The 23,520-nt window shown below is 37.6% G+C and overlaps 1 protein-coding gene across 1 annotated transcript in view; it reads left to right on the top strand.

The window, feature by feature from the left end:
• The window catches only part of COL28A1 (collagen type XXVIII alpha 1 chain), a 60,132-nt gene extending 45,481 nt beyond the window's left edge, over positions 1–14,651 (top strand). The window contains exons 27-36 of the mRNA XM_058833558.1: positions 683–751; positions 5,597–5,665; positions 7,583–7,663; positions 7,754–7,789; positions 7,970–8,006; positions 8,309–8,863; positions 10,094–10,281; positions 12,305–12,521; positions 12,958–13,134; positions 13,815–14,651. Of these exons, the coding sequence (XP_058689541.1) occupies positions 683–751; positions 5,597–5,665; positions 7,583–7,663; positions 7,754–7,789; positions 7,970–8,006; positions 8,309–8,863; positions 10,094–10,281; positions 12,305–12,521; positions 12,958–13,127 (1,422 nt within the window). The 3' untranslated portion in view covers positions 13,128–13,134; positions 13,815–14,651. The remainder of the gene's footprint in view (positions 1–682; positions 752–5,596; positions 5,666–7,582; positions 7,664–7,753; positions 7,790–7,969; positions 8,007–8,308; positions 8,864–10,093; positions 10,282–12,304; positions 12,522–12,957; positions 13,135–13,814) is intronic.
• Positions 14,652–23,520: the final 8,869 nt, after the last annotated feature.

The following is a 23,520-nucleotide window of genomic DNA, read 5'->3' as shown; positions in this document are numbered from 1 at the left end:
AGCTCAATCAAATTTTGAAAACTTTTTCAATTAAAAACAGATTTTAAAAAAGGAATATCAACCATTTAGTTTTGATGTAATCAAGAGGATATACTTCTCTTTGTCACTTTGAAATGTTAGATTAGCCTGCCTGCAAACACGGGGGCTCTGCCTGACTTTGACTGTACTGATACAAATCAGCATGTGCTGCTTTGGCTTTTCTCTCATTCCTTCCCACTTAGGATTTTCTGAATGACTGGTGCTCCTAGAGACTGTGGCACCACAGGGGCTTGACATATGCCCATAGTACCCAAAAACTAGCTAAAAGGCCTGGCAGATTTACTTACATTAGGTTTTATTGCTCTGGTCCTTTGTGCCTCTGCCATTGTGCCTCCCTTTTGTAATTGCACAAAGCTGTTCTGTAGACATGGTTTCTGTTGTCTTCTGTGTGGGGAAACGTGAGGGAAATACCACTCTGTGTCATGAGTAAATTTTCTTTCATTATTTTCAGATTAATTGTTCCTTTGCTTTCCTGAGAATTTGCCAAGGATAATTACTAAGAACCACACTGAGAAACTATAAAACAAGGAAGAATCAGAACTAGTCTTTGACATGGTTTTACTTATTTTGCTTGCAGTGACTTTGGGATTATTTCCAGAGTGTTTACCTTCTAATCCTTTTTTTGCCTTACTGACTGTTATAGGGTGTTATGGGACGTAAAGGCTTGCCTGGTCCACCTGGCCCCCCTGGTATCAGCATACAAGGAGACAAGGTAATCTGAGTTAATGTGATATCTGTTCAGTTTCTTCTTAAACTCTTTCTTAAAGAAATTAATTGTATTCTTTCTGTCTTTGCCACTAGATCAGTGAACTCCTGCAAATACTAATTTTACACTTAATTTTAATATTCACAAGATTGCAATATTTACTGTATTTGCTGTGTTTTCAGTATTGTTTTCACCCAATTGCTCTCCTATTGTTCTTGTCATTAAAAATATATTTAACCTGGGGAAAAAAGGCTTATCTCTGCCAAATCTTATTGATTTACTTAGATCTGTAGCTTCCTCTGTGTTACACTTGGAAAAGGCAGTAACAGAGATCTACTTTGGCAAAATAAGTTAAACCAGACATCTAGGAATATAAATGAAATTAGGCAGTCTCCCATATAATTGGGTTTTTACTCACCCAGTTCCAGCCACAACTTCTCCCCTTAAAAGGAGAAACACAAACATAACAACGTATTCTGAGTACTCAGTTGTTAAATTGCCTTGTCCTATATGCATGGAAAAATTTATTAAAAGTGGAGGCTCCAGTGGAAAACAACCCAAGTTTCTCTTGTTTTCCTTAAATCAGTTTGCTTAAAATTGAGCATATGGTTGAATATTTCCCTTAATCAAGAGTATTGTTCTCAGGTGTGACCAACTCTAAGTGGTCAGCCATCAGTGATTCAGTAAAAGGGGCAATATTCTAGTTTGGTTAGAAAAGGTGCCTCTCCTTACTGTGATTTTGGGTGTAGATAGTAAAACCATGAGGGAATTCAGTGGAAAATAGGTCTTCATTGGAAACCAATGACAGTCTGCAACCAACAAACACATTTAAGAAAATGTGTGTTGTTTGCAAAAAGATTCAGAGGAGAATCTTTCTTTGGTCCATTGTGGAATTGCTTCATACAAGCTTTACCAGAAAAACAGATTCCTTCAGAATTTATTTTGTTCAGGACTTACTTTGATTATATCTTCAATGTCTTCCATTTTTATATTTGTGTTCCATTGTTTCTGGTTTTATTTCGCAGAGGGCTCTTCCTTTTTTCACTGAGATGTTTTGCAGCATAAAACCATACTTTATTATGCTCTTTCTTTTTTCCTTATTGTATAACTCCCTTTTATAGGTTCTGACTTATCCTGTTTCCAGACTTTCTTAGACAGAGATCTCTACATGGTTAAGAGTCATGACTCTTTATACCTTTGTTTCTGATCTGTTTTTAATTTGGCTCTGTATTAATTGCTATCAGTAATCACAAAGCTAATACATATTTTAACGTGAGGACATGAAAAACTCCTTATTTTCTTTCCTCTTTTTCCTTTGTTTGCTGAATCTCCACAAGCTCTTTGTTCTTCTTGTGAAAACTGGAAAAACTTTTGCCATCTCTCTGTCACTTTATGGTATAGGAAAACTCCTTCCTGTCTGCCTTTAATAGGAATTTCTGCTGACTCTGCAGAATCTAATATTTGGGATATATCTTTGTTAATTCTATGGGTATTTGATGTTAATTATAAAAGCACGATTTCCATTCTGGATAAAAATGTTTCAGTAATCAAATGCATCTGATGATACATTAAAAAAATATACGGATTTCACAATATTTTTCTGTTCCTGTGAGAAGATAAGGGTTACCCAAAATATGCTCAGTGTGCACATATACACCTCTCTCTCTCTGTCTCTCTCTCTTTATATATATTTAGATACACACAGATGTATATCTGGATGTTATGTTTACATTGCTATGAGTAAATATCTAAAGCATGATTTACTAATGTAGAGAACTCAGTTTCATTATGGAAGATTTCCAGTGGAAGAACACAGTTTACCGACACGCTGTCAAACAAAGGCATGTTTCTAGTGCAAGGATGTGGAATTTATGGATGTTGGAAAGCAATGTGTCCTGGTTATGAAGTGTCTTTGGGTCTGAGAACAAAACTGTAGTGATATGGTGGATCAAACTCAGCTGCTGCTGTTTCTGTAGCATTCCATGAATTGGGCAGGTACAATTGGTCTTGCAATTTCTATTTTTTTCCCTTAACAATTGCTTTCTAAAATTATGATTATTTTTATATAATTCTTGGGAACAGCTTATTTCTGAGCAACTTTTGAAACTGCCTTGCTCTGGCAGTGCCAGTTTCTTCCATTCATGAATGCTTGTTGATCTTCTTCTTGTCCCTGTGTCTCTTCACACATCAAACTTCATTCTTTTTGGCCACTTTTTATCAAATTAAAGCTACTCTACTCCTGCATTTGAGCTATCAATATCACTCCAAGTATTTTATTATATATAGAGAGAGATCTTGGTCTGCATATGGTAAGAACAGAATGCCAAAAATGAGTTGGTTTTCCAGTTACTGTATGCTGATAGCTATATTCACAGACCTTCTTTCTTTGTGCTTGGTTCCTTTTCAAAACCACAGTCTAGACATTCTCAGATCTGCACTCGGTTCATTTTGGTAATACTGGTAGTCAAGTTTGAATTTAATTATGTACATGGATTGAACTGTCAAAGCCATAAATATTTTTAGATTACTACAGCATATTTCTTGGGTTTTACTAAATGTGCTGGTATGGAATCTATGACAAACCTTTCTAATGTTGATTGATATTTGTTGCACAAGTAGAGGAAGCAGGATTTGGTTCTGCAGTTGACGTTTTAAAGGATGAAACTCACATGTGTGCTTGTGAGAAGTGTCAGCTGTATGGGTATGGATTTACTTAGAACAGTAGGCCTTATTCAGTTTTCATTGCCCGAATGCCATCCTAACAATGTCAAATGGGCAATAACAAATGGCTGCAATAAATCTACACTTTTGTTGTGTCTGACATTCGTTACTAGTGAAGGACCACTGGAATACACAACATATCCTGAGTTTGGTCCATATGCATGTGCTCTGCAGACCTGCAGAGGTGTTAACCAGGAAGCTGTGTGATGACCTGAGAGGGAAGGAGAGTCTGTCCCAGAGCTGAACAGCAAGACTTGAAACAAACTGCCACACCATTTCACTGTGTTTAGAGGCCATCTGCTTTAACACCTAAACAAGGTCCCCAAGAAGCATAATCCCGCTAAAAAGTAACTTAAAGGAAATTATATAAAATAGTCACTGTGAGTTTCTGTGACAGTGCAAAATAAATTGCTTTGTTCATTCCATCGCCTTAGGAGTATTTCCTGTTTACAGGAAATCCCCCTAGTGCATCAGCTATGTAATGTGATACAGCCACCGTTCTCCAGTCTCCAGTGTCTACATAATAGTGTGTGAATTGCTGCTGCTGTAAGAAACTGGGGAGAGGAAGTTCTGCTTATAGAGGCAAGAGGCTACTGGATAGCAGATCAGGGTAGGTAGCCCTGGTGGCAAGCAGAGCATTTAATTTCCCCAGTTGAGGCTAGTGGACCAAGAGGTACTCACAGGACAAGGGTGTGAAAGCAGTGCTCCAGTGGAGATGTGGATGGTGGAGTGCCTTGGATACTTTTCCCCAGCACGGGGCAAGACCACAATGCACCCATGTGCAAGCAGAAGCTGTCATCTCAGCAGGATCTCAGACAGATCTGGAATTTGGACAGGGAAAACCATCCATGGACATTACTTGTTGTACACTGTGAGGAGCTGCATCTCATTACCTAACTCCTGGTGAATTCCCAACTCCTGGGAGCCAGGAACCCTCGGTACAAGGAAGAGAAGGTTGGCTTAGGTGTGCAGTATGCAGCTGTTTCTTTACCTGCAGAAATCCATAAGCCCCTATCCAGCTCAGCAGGGGTAGTCAGTGATCAGTCCTGCTGCACTGGTGTACCTTAGGTGATGGCTGGAGAAACTTGTAAACACTTTTGTATTTCTCGGTCCATTATGAGCAATATGACCCTTTTAGGCCCATTTGTGAGCACCAATATAAGCATTAAAAAAAGATGCTTTAGAGGGACAGGGAGAGCTCTTCACTGAAAAATAGAACTGACTAACCCTGTACTTGCACCTCATAGTTAGGTTTGATACATGTGGTAACTGCTTCTGATCTCATTGACATTCTCTGGAGCTGGTTTTGGTATCTGCATCAGGCACTGCTGTTATGTGAATTATGTACGTAATGTGAATTTTGGTGAAGAATTTATGTACCAGGAAATAAAATCACTTCTATCTGTGTTTAAAATGCATACAGCAGTTGATCTATAAAAAATACTTGTGTTACCCTATTAAATAATGCAAGAAAGTTTCTGGAAGCCAGAAGCTATGAAGAATTTTCTGTGTGTATATAACAGCCGTGTTTTATAACGTTGTGTGCCCACACTGCTAACATGAGCATGCTTGTTAATTCTAACTACGTGCAGCAGGGCATGTGTAGCAATCCTTATAAAAAATTTTGAGCTTTGTAACTGGACTGATAGTGTCTTTTGAAGTAATAGCAGAAAGATGTTCTGCTTTCCACACTGTGAAGAGTAGAGATGTATTCTTAATTACTTAAGATCAGAAAAAAAAGTCTGCCCTGGAGAGGTCATGAATGTGTATTTCTAGAGAAACTTTGGTTTGGATCTCATTTTATTGCTTGTAGACAGGATGAATAACTCTTGAGCCTCTGAGAGATTATTTTTGTCTTTCATCTCTTTCAGTGGAATGACAATTTTTTTATTTAATTAATCAGGCATAAACTCTTCATAAAATACTTTATAAGGTTCTCATGTATGTTCAGAATCATACCCAATTGCTTATTTTTATTGCCTTAGACCACTTTTTTCTTGAAAATTGTGTGCTTCACCCCATAGTATAAATATCTGGCTTTCTCTATGATGCAGAGTGTTCAAAAGTGAATGAGACAGCATTGATTTTACATTAATTTTCAGTTAAACTTAAGTGTCATATTCTGTTTAGGGAGAAAAAGGAAATAAAGGTTTTCCTGGACCAAAAGGATCAGTAGGAACTGGCCTTCCTGGACGAAAGGTAAATCCTAGGTTTGCAGTAAGGAAAAAAAAAAGGGGGTTTTCTTCCTTTATTGGTTATTTGGTGTGACAGGTCTTTGAAGTGAAACAGAAGACAAAGACATTACCTTCTCTAACTAGCAAGGTAGCTACCTTCTACTCACTGTCAGCTTTGAAGTCTATGAAAATCCTAATGGTCACTAAGGATCAGATTACAAAGTAGGATGGAGAATGAGGTCATACCTGTTAGCTGGAGAATAACTCTAAGTTATTAAAACTATGTATTCAGTTATTTTTTATATTCTTCAGGTATTACAAAATATCCTTTTATTTGCCAGGCTTCAACTAAAAAAGGGAATTTCTTTATGATGAATGTCATTTAAGGGCTTTGACTTGTTTTTTAATATGATGATTGAAGCCCAAATTTGAATCTTTCCTTACTGAATAACTTCGTGTGAGAATTTCCTGCGCTTAACTATTTCCATCTAACAGCTTGGGAGTTTTTATGTGAATATCAAGCTCTTTCACACAGATTCAAATTTCTGCCTTCTAGTTCTATTTTCACTCACATTCCAAATGCCACATCCTATAATAATAGCTAGCTATATTTTCACTGATCTTCATATTCATCTTTTATATTGACTAATCTTTGTAATCCAATGTAAATCTCTCCAAATACTCACTTTTCTGTTTGCTATTACTGTAGCAGACTTGTCACACATGAAAAGGAATTGTTTAGTTCAGAAGGAATTTCCTATATGTACCATAAAGATCAGGTTTTAGTATATCTAAGTGTAAGAAAGTAGCACCACCACCACAGTCAGCAAATCATATTTCCTTTCCTATTATTATTAATGCTGACATTAACTTAGATGATGTTAGATTCAATTCATGGATGAGTGATGGAAAGTAATATCCTTTGCTGGATATTATGATTTTGTGAAATAGAATAAGAGTTGTATTCCAAGACCTTACTTAGTTTAAACTGGTTTTCTTAATGTTGCAAAGGAGCTATTTACAATTATCAGATTTACAACAGTTTGAATAAGATCAGAATCAGACTGATAATATCAAAAGGGTTCTTTAAAACTGGTAGCAATCACCACAGTGAAGACTATCACACAGGAGTTACCTGTTTGATTCTGTTGGCTGGGTAATGATGAGGAAAAATATCAAAATTAACTGTAATCTAGATAAATTCATAAGCTTTAAAATTTCAAGTGAAATGTAAGCTGGTAAGTAATTTCCAGAGAGAAGTAATAAAAACTGTCCTGTGCAATCTTCATCTTGAAAAAATGTCTAATTTAGCACCTGAATCTTATTTACAATGTTTTATTCCGTTATGTGAAAACTCTCTCGGAATGTTGAACCCTCTCACTTTTTGGAAGTCAAAAGGCCTAGTCAGTTGAGGGGAAAAGTGCAAAATTTCTTCTAACTGTGAAACATTGTATTTTCCAATGGATTTAACAGTCCAAGCATGCCTCTTCATTTGTCTTTAGAAAGCTCACAGGTCTTCATTTGGCTTTTATGCAGAGCTGGTGTGAGTTTCAGCACAGTGGTTGAGCTGAAGCAGTTATATCTCTCCTTAAGTTTCAATTAACATAGATCCAGTACAAACATTGTTTTAGAGTTTAAGAAAATCAAAGAACAGAAAATATTATATATTCTGGACTTTTGCATACAGATTTCTTTACTCCCTCTATGGAACTATGGTAATTTTTCATTAAAAAATCTTTAAGACGCTTTTACTGCATGTTTTGCTTTCTCTGAGAGCCTGCGTTCTGATATTTTTCTTATAAGGCATACAAGATAAACCATTAATAAAAAAATCAAAAGAGACAAAAAATTTATCTTTAAAGCTCAATGAGCCTTGCTTTCAGCTCTGACAATTAACAAAACTGGAGCTATGATTGTATTTAATACAGTTGTTTTAAATTAGGGAGACTATGGTGATAAAGGTGATCCAGGGAGCAAAGGTGCCAAAGGAGAGATTGGAGACCCAGGACCTCCAGGGCCAAGGGTAAAACATGTTTTAATGTTACTTAAATTTAGACAATAGAAACTAGAAAAAATTGGCTATTGTTAATTATCTCGCTCTACATGTTTTCAGGGAATTGGGGGAATAAAAGGTGAACCTGGTCTTTCGGTAAGTAGGTAAATAAATTATTTGTAGCAATAGTAGTTTATCTGGGGAATATATTTAAAGGTTATGTGATCTTACACAAGGCTGTTTATGAGATACTTCATTGCCTATATTTTTGTAATTAAATAAATATTTCAACATTCTTAACACTAGATCACACAACAAATTAATACTCTTTTTCAGAGAGAAGATGTTATCAGACTTATCAATGAAATATGTGGTAAGCATTCCAGTATGGAAAAAAAGTAGTTCTGATAAAACACAGTGAATTTGTATTGACTGAGTGGATTTTTTCTCTATGTGTTTCTATGTCAGGATACCACTGATATGGAAACAATGCTCACTAGGTTACCAGAGCTATATCTAAAATAATTTGGTCCAGCTCTGTTTCTGTGATCAATACCAGTAACTAGAAATCAATTCATTGACTGAGCTTTAACTGTCTGTTAATCTGATGTATGAGTTCAACTCATTCTTTGAAGGTGGTTTCTCATAAAATATCTGAAATGGTTATTCTTCTAGGTTGTGGTATCAAATGTAGAGCAACACCACTGGAACTACTATTCGTCATTGACAGCTCAGAAAGTGTTGGACCAGATAACTTCAATATTATCAAAACCTTCATGAAAACATTCATTGACAAGGTTTCGGCCAACCATGCTACAACCCGCATTGGCATTATCAACTTCAGCCACAGAGTGGACCTGGTGTCTTCTCTGAAGCAGTACACAAGCAAAGAGTACCTGAAATCAGCTGTTGACAAGATGCCCTACTTAGGAGAGGGCACATACACAGCTTCTGCTATCCAAGAGGCCATTCACCTATTCCAGGCTGCACGCCCGGCAGTGAGGAAGGTGGCTGTTGTAATAACAGATGGACAGGCTGACAGTCGTGATAAAGTACAACTGGATACTGTAGTAAGAGAGGCTCATGCTACAAATATTGAGATATTTGTCATTGGGATTGTACAAAGGACTGATCCTCACTACGATGATTTCCTGAAAGAAATGCAGCTCATTGCAACAGACCCTGATGAAGAACACGTTTATCAGATAGACGACTTCATAACGCTTTCAGGTAAAAGAAACTATTTCAGTAAGAGGAAACTGGAAATGAGCATGTAAGGGAGTTTGGTCTCTCCCATGACCAGGCAAGGCAGCCTGCTGAGTGGCAGCTTTTATTTCTCTTTTGGAGAAAGCTCACTCTTGTTTCGCATCACCTTTGGCCAAATGAAACCTTTGCCAAATTTTTACCTCTTGCAGAAACAGTAAACCACAATGAACAGTTTTCTAATCCTGGGTCTTCTTTGGGATGCTCCTCTTTTGTGAGAGATTGCATCAGCCTTCCTTCACAGTCCTTTGTGCTTGGCCATAGTTTCATCCTAGAGAGATGCAGATTTCCTTCCGCTTTGACATAACATCTTGAGCCCTTTCTCTTTCTTTTGGGTCTTGTCAGTCTTGGAATCCCTTCATTCTCTCTTACAAGCACTTTCTCTTTTTTTGGCTTTTTTTTGGGGATTTCTTTGGGGTTTTTGTTTGTTTGTTTTCTGAAAGCCATAAGGAAACCTATGCTTTCAGCCTGATTCCAGTGAAAAAATGGTGGAGCCACAAATGCGGGAATGGGATATGATAGACATGGTATATTTCAATGTATGTGGCTTGAAAAAAATCTGTGGCTATGGGTGAAATCAGGAGAAAATCCAGAGGAAATCTATAATGACCCATAAAGAAAAAGGTACATTGATCTAGGCTAACTGTAGACCAGCCTGTACTTTTCCTGAGCATAAACTTTTTCTGCTATGCTGAGGTTATGAATGAAGTTAACTCTGGACTGAAGGCATTAAGACGAATCCAGACTAAAGTCTCATCCATGCTGGGATTAAATTTAAGGTTTAGACTCCAGCATTCAGCATAAAAATATTCCCAGTCCCTGTTGTTTTTTGTTTTTACAGATAAGTAGAAAACTGTTGCCCGGTTTCTCTTTCTTGCATGTAAACACTTCCTTTCCTTCACCCTCATTTTTTTGACTGGTTTTTTTCTTCTCTATGTCTTCTACTTCCTAGAGGGACTTGGTATTTTTATCTGTTTCTTCTTAAAAGAATAAAATGGCACTAAAATAAAATAATTCAAACACTGTGTCACTTTATTACTTTTCATTTGCGTTTTGACATAACTACAGAAGATGGTCTTTTACAAGTCACTGTAATGAAAGGTTTAGGGTTGATACTGCACTAAAAGCTTGTTCTGAATTACTGTGACTTCTTTTCATTACCCTTTTAAATCATCATTATTTAATTAATTTTTTCAGCTCTTGAAAATAAACTGATCACAAAAATCTGTGAGAACGAGTCTGCAGTGTACACCAGAAAATACAATATTTTATCTCCATCTCCCAGTCTGGAATCTGAAATTTCCAGGAAAGATGCTAGTAGCCAGTTACCTAAAATGACCACTTCAGAGATTGACATGCTTCCTACAGAAGGAATTAGTTACCCAGTGAGTAAAGAAGTAACAATTGTCAAATGTTTTTTAATTATCTGTCTTTATTTGAATTCAAATATTTTACCATCTTTATTTCACCATTCACGTTTAAATATGCAAATAATATGCCATTTGACAAGACCAAAGTGTTTGAAAAAAATTTTTAGACTGACCTTATTGTAGAGAAAAAACGTTTTTAAAAGAAATAGGCAAATACTGCCTCTCAGTTGCAATAAATGTTAACAGTCCTCATGTTTTTTGTAGGTCCTATTCATCTTAGAAGTGAGTTAAAACTCTTATATTTCTATTCTGGCAGGTGCACAATGGATAAAACATTTATTTATGTGCAAGCTGATGATTAGTACAATGCTTCTTGTCGTGGTCATGCACATTCCAGGTTGTTCCCAGCCATATTTCCAAGTTATTAACCCTTTGGTGTCGTTTCACTTTCCACATTGGGCTGTACTTATTTGTTACTCTTCGTCCTCGAGCTTTAAATTTCTCCTGACCTGCACTGAGGTTCTGTACTCCAAAACAATGCTGCTGCACAGACAGACAGGACAGGGAGGGCTTTATTGCAATGGATAATATTTTCTGCAGGTTTGTATCACCTCAGCTCCCTTATTAGGTCTCCAGTATTTTTCAGCCCCTGTCAGAGCATTGGATTAGGATATTTGTCAACTCTTTAGAGCATTTTTATTGCTTTGCCTAAAATAGTCTATGATAAAAACTTGGAGCTTTACAAATTGAGCTTTGCTTGCCCTTATAACCAGATCTATAAACTGGTTGAAATATATGGTGCACAAACCTCTGTAGCTGCATGGAATGGATATAGCGACCATGATACTGGTATTCAAATATAAATTTAATACAGATTAGAGATAATTAAATATTACTGACTTAGTGTAGAGGAGCCAATGGATTATCCAGTATTAATCCTTGTAGTATTGTTTATATAATATCATTCATAATTAAATAGTTCACTTTCAAAATCTAGATTAATTTGCAAGAATAAGAGCTCCTTTGGTAGGTGTGAAAGAGTAAGGTTTTAGGCTTATAATACATCTAGATAGATCTGTGAGACAATGAGGGTCAGTTTTGACATTCTGTATTACTAAGAAAAATAAATGTAAACCTAGATAGATGCTGATTTTATAAAACATGATAAGAATCAGAAAGGATTCTTAGGTAGGTTCTTAGATAGGACTAGATGCTCACACACTTGGTTCTGGGTGCCTGTTATGGTTTAATCTTCAAACTGTTGAACTACAGTCATAAATAAACACAGTCTTTTCATAGAACTAGAAAAGAAATGCAAAATTCAAAGGACTAGATGAATTGTCTGCACATTTACATTTCACCAAGACTGAGTTCCAATCACTCCAAAGAGTTTTCTTAAACTGACTTTGTCAGTGGTGGCCTGTAAATGGGAAGATATTGAATAGAATCAAATTGCTTTCTGTTCTCAGTAGGTAATCAGTGTCTGATTAAGGCAGTTATTTGTACTATACTGTACTATGGACCTTGTGAATCTTCTTGAATACACTAAAACATTAAGCAAATCTTAATATAATAGTTGCAATTTGAAGAACAGGGTTGACTGCTTAACACTTCTATCAAGGTAAATTCTAAAATTCTAATGATTAGCAACTGGCTGTTAACCAGAAATAGGGCAGATTGTAGATGTCAGATCATGCCCAATGAGTATCCGAGATATTAAGCAGCAGTGATGTACCCAAAAATTCCTCCCATTTTTTATTTGTATTGTAGACTAAGTAGTGACTGGAATTTAGCTTAAATTGAATAAATTCAGCCTAGTGGCTAAATCCAAGGCATTACTTTGCCTCTTCATTATGCTCTCATTGTCAGAAAATTATGACTCCATACTGAGTAATCACAGTAACCAACCTGCTATTAATAGTATTTTTTTACACATTGTATAGCAGAAGTTTCCTGCATAATTCTATCTTTTTTTTTTTTTTTTTTGTCATAGCATCAATACCCAGGCATAATTTTAAGATTTTGACTCCTTTTGCAGCATAGTCCACCACAATCTGGATACACTGAGCCTCTGCCATCTGCTCAGGACCACACTGTGACTACCTCTGCTCACAGAGAATCGCTACTTCCCTCAGTTGATAACATGTCTGAAATCAGACCCCTGAGGCCAGCTGTCAATCCTGTCTTCAGTGGGACTTCTACTGAAGATCACCAGCCAGCTCTGTGGCAAACACAAGTAGCAACAACCCAAAAAAGTGAGTAATAAATACTGGTCATGGGTACTGGGTAGCAAGTCTGTACCAAAAAAAAAAATTATGAGCAAACCCCACTCCCTCTTCCAATATAATTTAGATTTTCTTACTATTTGTGTTTCTGGGTGCTCTGTCTACAGACATCACACACAGTCAGAGACAGATTTTCAGACTCGGATGATACCCTTGTATACCAGCTGCATGCTTAGGTATTTAAATAGCAGCTTGATTCTTGCATCAGGATTTAGGCAGTCTGGTTTCCAACTGATCCTGTATTTTTTCAAGCCTGTTCAGGTAAGTCATTAATGGAAGTGGAATTTGGCCAAGTACTGCAAGAAAGAAAAGAAAAAAGGGATGCTTTTCTTAGTAAAGGAGGCATTTTTAAGATAACGTAACTTATTCCCAGAATCCAAGCTAACTTTTACTGATACACTTTCAGATCCAAGGTGCTTGGAACCCATGAAACCAGGGGATTGCTGGGAATACGTGGTGAAATGGTATTATGACAAGAATGGCAATTCGTGTGGCCAGTTCTGGTATGGAGGTTGTAATGGTACCAACAACAGATTTGAAACAGAAAAAGAATGTCAAGAAACCTGTGTTGATTGACTAATAAGTAAGTTGTCTCCTTCAGGTCCTCCCTCAATTTCCTCTTTTCCTGCTTATGTTTTATTTTACATTAATCAAAACTCAATTTTCCTTTTCAACTCCCAGCCTATGCACTCAATATCACAAGGTCCTTCTGTAATTTCTTGCAATTTCTGCAATTTCAGTCATTCCTTTTCTTTATTACTTTATTACTAGCGCTTAACTACTTTACAATATTGCACCATATTGGAGCACAATATTGTCACCAACTCCAACTTTGCCACTTCCCTATTTACTCCCTTCTCTAGATCACTTTTTGAGTAGGACAGGCCATGGCATCTATCCTTCAGTGACATCTCTCCACCAATTCTTTATCCTATTTTTTTGTTCTATTTTTTTCACAACTTACAAGACTGTCCCTCTCAAATCAGAATAACTTTTATTTGGGGAGGGACCTTACATTTTGGAAATCCAGTCAGACTATACTGGCTATCTTAGATCCATATGCTCAGTGAGCAAGGCATGGCCTTCAGAGAGGTTTCTTATCAAAAAGTGTGTAACTGCCTTTACAAAAGCCGTATAACTCATCCCAAATGACTTGCATTAAATGCTCTATTTCAACTTTCACTACAGGAAAATTTAATGGAACTGCAGATCATGTTTTTCAAAACTTTCCAGGGAAAGTAAACAATTTCTTATTTATTCTAGAAATGACTTCTGTTGGGAACTTTTGAAGCTGGAAGTTCATGTGAACTGAGGAAGAACTGACTGAGAAGAATCCAAAATGATGTGTTAGCTTGAAATTATTACTGCTGTGCTTTATTGCTTTCCCCACTACTGTCTGCACATTAACCAGATTCCTGTACAATGCATGTTAACTGCAACACCATAGCAATAACTTGAAGTCACACATTCACACACACACACACAAACCCAGGGAGATACATTTTCCCTGCAAATTTACATTAAGCTGATACTATTTCGCATGGGAATAATGAGGTTCTATTTTTAGGATTAAAATGTCAAAAGTGCTTACACTTAGTTTTTAATTACAAAGGTCTCTTAGTCTCATGGAAGAAGAAAATATGCTCTAGTTTTAAACAATAGTAAGTGGTTTCAGAAATTAGCACTCTTAATACAGTTTTTAGAGACATAAATAAAGATTTCCATTGATTAGAGTTCTTCTTTGGAATGTAAGTAACACAGGTATAGGTAATTAGAGAAGGGTTTTGTCCATTATTAAAGCAAACTTAGATTAACATCAACATAATAGTTTCAATTATAAAGGCTGGACCTTCATTTAGAATTACTTTAAAAACAGGGTTCTTCATGTCCTTTAGGGCAGTCAGTACATTTCAATTTCTCAGGGCCTCTGGGTTAAAAAGAAAAAAAAAAAAAATCACTCTAATACTTTAATACATGCTACTAAACTAAAAAGGGAAAAGCACTGAAAGATATTAATGTTTACTTATATCCTTTCTACTTTTAGCCATAACCCTATATGAGCACATTGTTAAAACTGAAAATGATTAAAATTGAAAGTAATACCTGATAAAGAGTCAAGCATCATTATTTCTTTGTGAACAAAATAGAATCTACACAGGCAGTATTGACAACTCTTGATATGCTCAAACAATTTCTTGCACAATTTGAAAATAAATGACAGGACGTACTTTGAAAAATTAACTCTCTTGCAGCAAATAGGACACAAAACCTAATTCTGTGGAAAGCTGTGCTTGAAGTAGAGTTTAAAGTTTTTAATTTTTTTCCCAAAAATATGGCTTTTTAAAATAAGTTTCATGTTAGAAATGAAAAAAACTGAGAGCAGCCCCAGAAAACATCCTGTTCTTATACTCAGAACTAAAATTATGATAATATGATCATAATAACATGATGAACACTCAAAAAACCTCCAAGGGCGAAATTAATTTCTGTGTGACATGGAACAGTAAAACTGAAAGATATTGCCTTGTACTATGCACACTACAAAAATTCCTCTAATCCTACCAGGAACATTTTACAGTTAGCTGGACCTGGAAACTCACAGCAGCAAAGCCCACTGGAATTGCAAGAGAGACTAAGAATCTACAAGATCTTTCAAATCTGTTCTAATCTTGTGCGCTTGGGCAGTTGCTTCAAGGATGGGATAAACTGTTCATCTCCAGATCTCCAGACAAAGAGATACATCTGTCTAAGAAATACTAGGGATAATGATTTTGGGGATAAATATGAAGATGTAGGTTATGAGTTTGCAATATCTTCTCTAATGTTTAGTGAAAACCTTTCTGGTAAAGCTGACAAGTTTTAGTAAGTACAAATAATGACATCATTTGTTACTTAACAAGGTTGTAAAACAAGCAGTTACTCTTTAATATGCATACAAGGACTCGTTTTAATGTCGTTAAACCTGTGTTGTATAAAAGACCACTGCTTTATTTTCCACTTTCATCTAGAGTTGACTAAACCTTTTGTAGCAAAGAGGGAAAAGTGGAGGCTATAAGGTTGTTTTAAAAGTTGTATGCTGTTCAAATCAGAATATCCTGAAATGAGCATCCTTTTTTGTTCAGGTCTTTCTGAAGAAAAGAAAACACTGAGTGAACAAAACAGACTACAAACTCTGAACGTATTCTCTGCTATTTAGTAAACCATGGAAAAGTACATAAGTCCCTCCTGAAAGGACTCTTCTGCAAATCTGTATCAGCAGTGACTGGCAGCACTGGCTCCCGTGTCTCCTCACCAACTCTGCCTTCCCAAGGGTGTCATGGGGCAGCAAACCAGGAGAGGGCCCTGCTTTGCCAAACATCCACTGTTTTATTCCCAACTAGTGTAAAATCATACATCATTGCAGGGAGCATTACAGTTTTCACTGGCAAACAAACCCTTTATTTTTGTCAAGGGCGAATTTTAAAGGCGAGAATAGTTTAATCCTTAAATCATTAAATCTTCTGCTAGACCAGGCCAAATGCTGTAAGCCATAAAAGCTAAGAGTAATGAATAACAGACTTTTCTATAGAACTGATCATTATAAGATAAATTCTTTTTCTGACATCCTTGATTCTGAGAGTTCAGATAAAGACTCAGAAAATTAACAGTAAAATAGTGCTCCATTTGCTCAGCATATGAGCATGCACTCACAGAGCAGCAGCAGCTTTTCACTTCGAGAAGCTCTACCAGTCTCTTGTTCACAATTATGAAACAGAATTCATCTTTTGCCTTAACCCAGTTCACTCACTCTCTGTCCCTAGGACTCATTCAGACATTGATAACACTGCATCTGCATTGACCATCCTGCTGTCTGCACATTTCTGTTGCTTTTATATCTTCAGATTTCCTCTCTGTTACCCTAAATTGATGGAAAACATGCAACATTTCCTGCACTTCAGTTTTGAACATCCTTGGAAAACTGATTAACTGATTAATGTTTCCTCATTTGGAAGTTGCCATCAAAGGCATCCCTTGAAGGGAAAAATGGAAAAAAAAAACCAAACAAATAGAAAAAGAAAGAAGAAGAAAAAGATTAATTAAAATTTATGATATTGATAGCATGGCTGAGGCCAATATCCACATTTGTAAATAAATGTTTTATGGACAGTGTGGGTTTAGTGCCACATTCCCACACATCCTGGGTTGCTTCCTGAGCTCTTTTGATACCAACTGTACATATAGAACACCTTTCCCAAAGCTTGCAAGGGCATCACAGCACAGTTACAAGCATGTTCTCACAGGTAACCTGATGATTCTTTTTTATTAACAGAACAAATAACTCCTCCTCCTCCACTCCTCAGTGAAAGGGCATTCATGGGCAGGTGTGTGGCCTGGGACACCACAGCTCTACCAGCAAGCAGAGCGATTTTTTGATGACAAATGAACTGTAGGTTCAGCACTGAGATCTTAGACATTACTGTTATTCCTCCTGCAGCTTCTTATCTTAATTTATTCTTTAAAATAATTTTTGTCTCCCTAGGCTGACCTTTTACCTTCCCAGTTGTAGAACTCTTCCAGGTGCTGCCAAAGCCAATCTGCAGCAGATCAAGGTTTTGAAATTCCACAGGCAAACATAAGCAGACATGTCAGCTACCATGCTTGGTAGATAGACAAAGAAATATTAATTATAAATTGTATTTGATTGCTAGATTTTTTGCTTGAGACTGCCTTAAATATAAGGGTCTTTACTCCCAGGACTATTATTATATCTTTTTATGAGACAAAATCAGTTCTAAGCTTCAGGGATAAGTGAAACTCAAATTTTGAGCCAAATGCTACTGAAGTGTGACTTTTTTTCCTAACCAGGACTGTGTAAAAAATCAACCAAGTGGGTAAGGGTCTAAAACATAATCCATAAAGGTTTTCTATTTTGGTATTCTAGTGTATGTAAAGCCTGTTTTAGAGCAATTTGTAAGACAAAAGGAGAGCCTATTGTCCCACAATCCCTGCTTTTACCAGCTGTAACCTTCCTACACATGGACAGGGAGGGAGAAGGGAAATTTTTTGCATTTTATTGGTTTGGCAAAAGGAATCGCCAACATCTGGCACGGCTAACCCTGGAACACAAAGAAACCATTTCTTATTTTAAAAGGAGTGGTCAATAAGTGCTTTGACAATAATAAATCTGGCAAGTACAAGCTCAACATGTGAGTAGAACCCCCAAAGAGTTTTGGATTAGCTTTAAAATAGCTCAGCTAATCCCAAATGCTGCTGGAATTGTTTTGACTGGTGCTCCTGTCTCAGCAGCTTAAAGCTTTCAGGACACTTTAAAAAACCTGCCAGAGTAGTAAATAAATGATCAACAAATCAAAAAGACCCCCAGGATGTGGCTTCAGTAGCAGGGGTTGGGAAGAGGGGCTGCAGGGGAGAGAGGTGCTCAGCACTGGAGAGTATGAATTCAGAGAAGAATTTCAGGGACTTTGTGGCCTGGTTGCTGCCTGCTGCCCCTGGTGTGCCTGGGGCCGGCGAGCACACAAGCATGGGTGTGGGGATTGAAGCTGGAGACAGATTTTTCCATGGAAAGCAAATAGCTAGTAATTCTTCTGAATTACTTTCATGACATAATTGTCAATTTAAGCTACTTCTTACTTCATTCAGGGCAACTCCCTAGTGCATCATGTTTTCTCAAAGGATAGAAACTATCAGTTTTAACTACTTTGTAAATTAATAGGTAAGATTTATTTCTGCTGACCAGAGAGGCAGTATTTTCAAATTAATTAACACATGATGAGATTCACATATAAAATCTGGGTTTGAAGATTAATAGTTTCATTTCAAGGTCCCTCAGAGAACTATGACTGGATGTTTTTAGTCTGCACACCACGTAACTGAACAGATCATAAGTGACTTGAAGCAAAGGCTGCCAAAATACACAGTATTTGTAATAACTGGAAAGTATACTGATGAGGGCAGTGCTGGAGGCAGCATCATGTTCTGCCTGAAGGGAACAATCATGTTTCCAAGTAGAAATCTTCTGTTCTTTTTCCCTATATAATCATATAGTCAATCAAAAGTCACTGTACTTGCTGGACATTATAGAGGATACAAGTCAATGTGTCTGAGTGAAAACCATCCTTTGAGCAGAGTTGTTGAGAATTTAGCAGCCACATGTCAGGCTTTTTTTGAGATTTTTTTACACTCTCAGTGATGTGACTGATCTGTTTACAGTTCATAAGCTGGTTGAAGCTCTTTCCTTTTTAAGACAAGAAAATCATCCAACATAGGTCGCACCAAATAAGTTATAGATTATCATGGAGTAAGGGTGTTGTACTGGTCCTCAAGTCAGCATAACAGAACGTGTTATGTCACCAAGAAGATATCCCAGCATCTTAAATGATGCAGTTGCAGTACAGGGTCCCAAGGACCACAGTGTTGTCCTGCAGTGCCACCAGGAGGAAAACAACAAAATGCCTCTGTAAAACAAACAGCAAGACATCAACAGGTTTTTAGAAGGAATATTAAAGTAACAACTTCCAAAACTCAGCCCAGCAGCAGAAGCTGCTTAAATTGCCTCTTAATTAATCTCACAATTTAAATTTTCTACCAGCCACTGTAGCTGCTCCTTAGTCTCTTTGGCAAATTCATAAGTTGTCTTACAACTGGCTTAATCTGAACATTGTGCAAGCAGGATATTCCACAAATGAGACTCTGAGCATTGCAGGGTCAAGGTATTTGCACCAAGCAGGAACACAGCTGTAAAAAGAGCTTGTATGCACTGTACCATAGTATGAAAGCCTCCGCAACATACCCCATAATCACATTGTGCATCCCCTTGCAGAACCCCATTTCATCTATAACCATTACAATATTGCCAAATCTAGCAAATCAAGAAAAAAAATAAAATCTAAAAATCAATCAACAAATAAAAAGTGAAAGGCTCCAGAGCTCATGAGCTGGTGTCCAAGGCAGAGCAGGAGGTCTGAGACAGGAGTAAAGATCTCCATGTCTGCATTTGGATTGTGCCTTGATACACCCTGGGACACAGGCTGAACCTTCCCCTCCAGTCAGCTCAAACTAGCCGTGGCCCAGCACACCCAGTCTCTGCAAAACTTTCTGACATTACAGCCCTGAAAACAAGGCTTCATTCAGAACATCATTTCACTCAACTCCTCTTTTTTTTTTTCCTTTTTAATTGGTATATTTTGCACAGGAAAATATCATTACTTTTATTTATCTTAGGCTTTTTTCTGAAGCATCCTGTTCTGTAATGGGAGCCCACTCCAGCACTACCTATTTATCACACAGCTATAATGGGAGAAGGCAGCATTAATATCAGATCTAGAAGTTATTTATATTTATAATAATAAATATATATATATGACATAAAATTAATTTAAACCGTTGCATCAGGTCATTTTCACCCTCAGGTGTGTGTTGAATTTTCACACTTGTGACATGCTAGTAGCATTCCTTGGTCTCCAGCTTCTTCATGAGATGCAAAGAAGGGGTAGACACTGATCTTCTCTGTGGTGGCCAGTGATAGGACCCAAGGGAGTGGCCTGAAGTAGTGTCAGAGGAGATTTAGGTTGGATATTAGGAAAAGGTTCTTCACCCAGAGGGTGGTTGGGCAGTGGAACAGGCTCCCCAGGGAAGTGTCACAGCACCAAGCCTGACAGAGTTCAAGAAGTGTTCGAACAACACTCTCAGGCTCGTGGTGTGACTCTTGGGGATGGTCCTGCATGGGATCAGGAGTTGGACTTTGATCATTATGGATCCCTGCCAACTCATTCTTTGAATCCATGATCTCCACCTCCTCTCCACTTGCCAGCTGGTTACCACAGGGTAGTAAGCATTTGTTTAGATATTTCCTCCTGTGGGTCTCAACATCCAATTTTTGGTTATTGGCTGTGTTTCTTCAACTGTACTTTCTTTAAGCAGCTTGCTTCCTGCTCTAATACGGAGCAGATGTATTTGCGAAACAGCAGTGAAATCCTAAATATCAGCATAATGCTGAACTGAACATCACAGGGAAGTATTTCCTGCCTTGTTGCGTTTGTTCCCTGTTCTTTATGCGAATGCTTTTTAAGAATTACAAGTAATTTGTAAGCGCTGGGCTTAAGTTATGCACAGGTGCTACATGCAGCACAGGCTCTACTTCATTATTTCCAAGTAGGAGACAACATTTTGGATCCTGTTCTCACATTGCCTATAATCATTATTTTTAACAGCAGCTGCCTCCTGGCTGTCAGAGATTAGGAGCTTTTGTTACAGAAAAAGGAACTGTGCCAATATCAGGGTTAACCAAGGAAATGGAAGCTCCTCATTCAGCAGGAAATAGGCACAGTGCTTGTACAGGGACAGAGAAGGAGACCTTTAGACCCATAAACCCCAGTGTGCATTAACCAGGACACAACACTGGAAGGAGGGCAAACTCATCCTGTATTAGTCATGCAGTCTAACAGAAGACTTCCTTTTCCACATGATGGAAATGGCACAGATACAAAAGATATTTTAGCCACCCTTCTATAATATGGGACTATAAAGAGATGCTTTGTGTAGTGCTACTCAGAATGATCAGCAGAACTTTCACAATACCACTGTTCCTCTGGAAGGAAAGGGAGAACGTGAAGACTCATAAAGGGCGAGATGGCCACAATCCAGCACTGCTGATGGTCAGGCAGGGGCTCTGTGGGCTGCAGAAGGAAGCTGAATGCAAAGCAGCAGCAGGGACTAGCAAGACAGCAAGACACAGAGGAGCTGAAGGTAAAACATGGAGGTGTAAAACAAGTGCAAAGCTGACAAGACATCTTTAGGATTGTAGGATAATTCAGGTAGGAAAATACCACAGAAATCATTCAGTCCTCTCAGGATTGCCTCTTAAAGGAGAGTCAACTATGAGGTCAGGTTGCATTACTTAAGCTTCTGTACTCCTGCATACAGGCAAATATCCTAGGGAAGTGAGTGTCATCCTCAAACCCGACCCTCTTGAACAGTCCAAAGCTCCTGAAGGCAGTGGGATATTAAATACAGAATGTGCTGACTAGCAGCAGGAGGTAAGAAGCACTGCAGCTGTACAGGAAACCCACTGTGAAGGTGTTTCCTTGATCATGTGCTCCTGCTGAAACGTTTTGGAGTTCAGCCATCCAGGCACATTACAAAAGTGTAAAATTAAAAGGGATTGTCCTCTCTTCAGTCATTTTAGAGTCTCTCCACTACTGACTGATTACTACCATGGGACATGTACATTCCTCATACCAGCATTTTCTCACCTTATGCTCATTTTAGAAACAATATTCCTACCTACACAATTACATATTTAAAAGTCAAGATGGTCCACTTGAAGATGTGTAATTAACCTTTGTTTAACTGCAAAAGCCATAGGAAACCTGCTAATGTTTTTGGTTCATCTAAATGCTGCAATAGCTTTCTCAGTCTCTCCCTGGCCCAGACATCTAGCCACAAATATGTGTGGCTAAGAGGACACAGCAAATTTTTTCCAACCATGCTTTCATGTTGGTTGCTTTTATACTGTTAAGCATTTGTAATAGTTTCCTCATTTTGCCCTGATGTGAGGAATAAAATTCCTAGATGCTACACGGAAGAGAAACTCATGCTCCCTTCGCTTCTTTGAGGCTCACAAGGACTGAGAGTTCAGGGTGGAGAGTTACAGGTCACCACCAGTACCTATGGATCTTTAGAAAGCTTTTGCTTTTGCAATAATCTGTAACATTTACAAAATGAAACAAACAAGCAAAAACTAATTCAGCAACACTGAAAGTGTTTGCTGCAAAGACCAGATCAAATCAGAGAGCCATCACATCTGTAAGGCTCTGGTTCTCAGCTGGTATTGCTGACACTCCTTGAATCAAGGAGTGCTGGCCAGAACATGGACTGGCACAACTGGGAATTTTGTGCAATTACAATATGTTTATATGAAATAATCAAGGCTCTGTGAATCTAACTTACTCTATTGGAGAAAATAGTAGTAGTTATACAATTACTAATGAGACTCAAATGCTACTTTTGTATAGATTTAATGTAAGAAGATAGAGCTGATACATAAGACCGTTACCATTTGGATCAGTATGAATTTGTGAATATTCAGATCTCCATTTGATAAGACAACTTTTATGTTTGATAAGAAAATTTCTGCACTTAGACATCATGAAGTTTATCCAAAAAGAAGACATGTCCAATGCCTTTTGGGAAATATTTCCTTGAATGAGTCTGAACAAGATATATGAAATGCAGCTTTGGGAGCTGGCAAAGATAAAGTGCATAGAGCCCAAGCTGGCTGACAGGGAAATAGTTTAAAAGCAGGATGCTGTTGAATAGACTGACAAATGATGTTTTAATCTGGGTAAACAGACACCGCCTATTCTGTGCAAAAAAACCCTGAGTAACATTGAACAGGAATAGGAACAAAGGCTCCATTGTCCCCAGGAAAACATTTCCAGCTTCTGAACAGCAGTTTGTTTTTCTAAATTATGTTTGAAAATTTGGTTTAGACATGATTGCTCTACCTGTCCTTGAAACACTAACCATATTTCAGCTATGATTTCAACAGAGCCTACAGTGGAATATGTGAAACCTGCTGTTTTCTATGGTAAATGGTCAAATGCTGGTGAAGCACTCTCCTGTGCCGGGAAAAAATTCAGATCCTCAGGTGTGATTGTAATTTGATTTAGGATTAATCCCTGCAGAATGCTCATCTGGATTACAAATCTAGGAAGGATATAAACTTCCGTTTACAGCCACATCCTCCACTTGAGAAACAGTCAGAGAATAGACATTTAACAGTACTCCCACATTTAGAGTAACTAGATTGAATAAAACATTCATTTAAAGATTAATTAGAGACATATCTATTTGTTTTGATTTCTGCCAAGTATTTGCTTGGCCTTAAGTTAACATTTATGTTAAATCTCATGCTCTCCATCTCCAGGGGCAGGAAGCAGAAAGGCAGCACTTAACAGCCCAACATTTGAGT

Source organism: Poecile atricapillus, chromosome 2 (assembly GCF_030490865.1).
Source record: "Poecile atricapillus isolate bPoeAtr1 chromosome 2, bPoeAtr1.hap1, whole genome shotgun sequence".
Lineage (NCBI taxonomy): Eukaryota > Metazoa > Chordata > Aves > Passeriformes > Paridae > Poecile > Poecile atricapillus.
The sequence above is the reverse complement of the archived record's forward strand: the minus strand, read 5'-3'. Positions and strand labels throughout refer to the sequence as shown.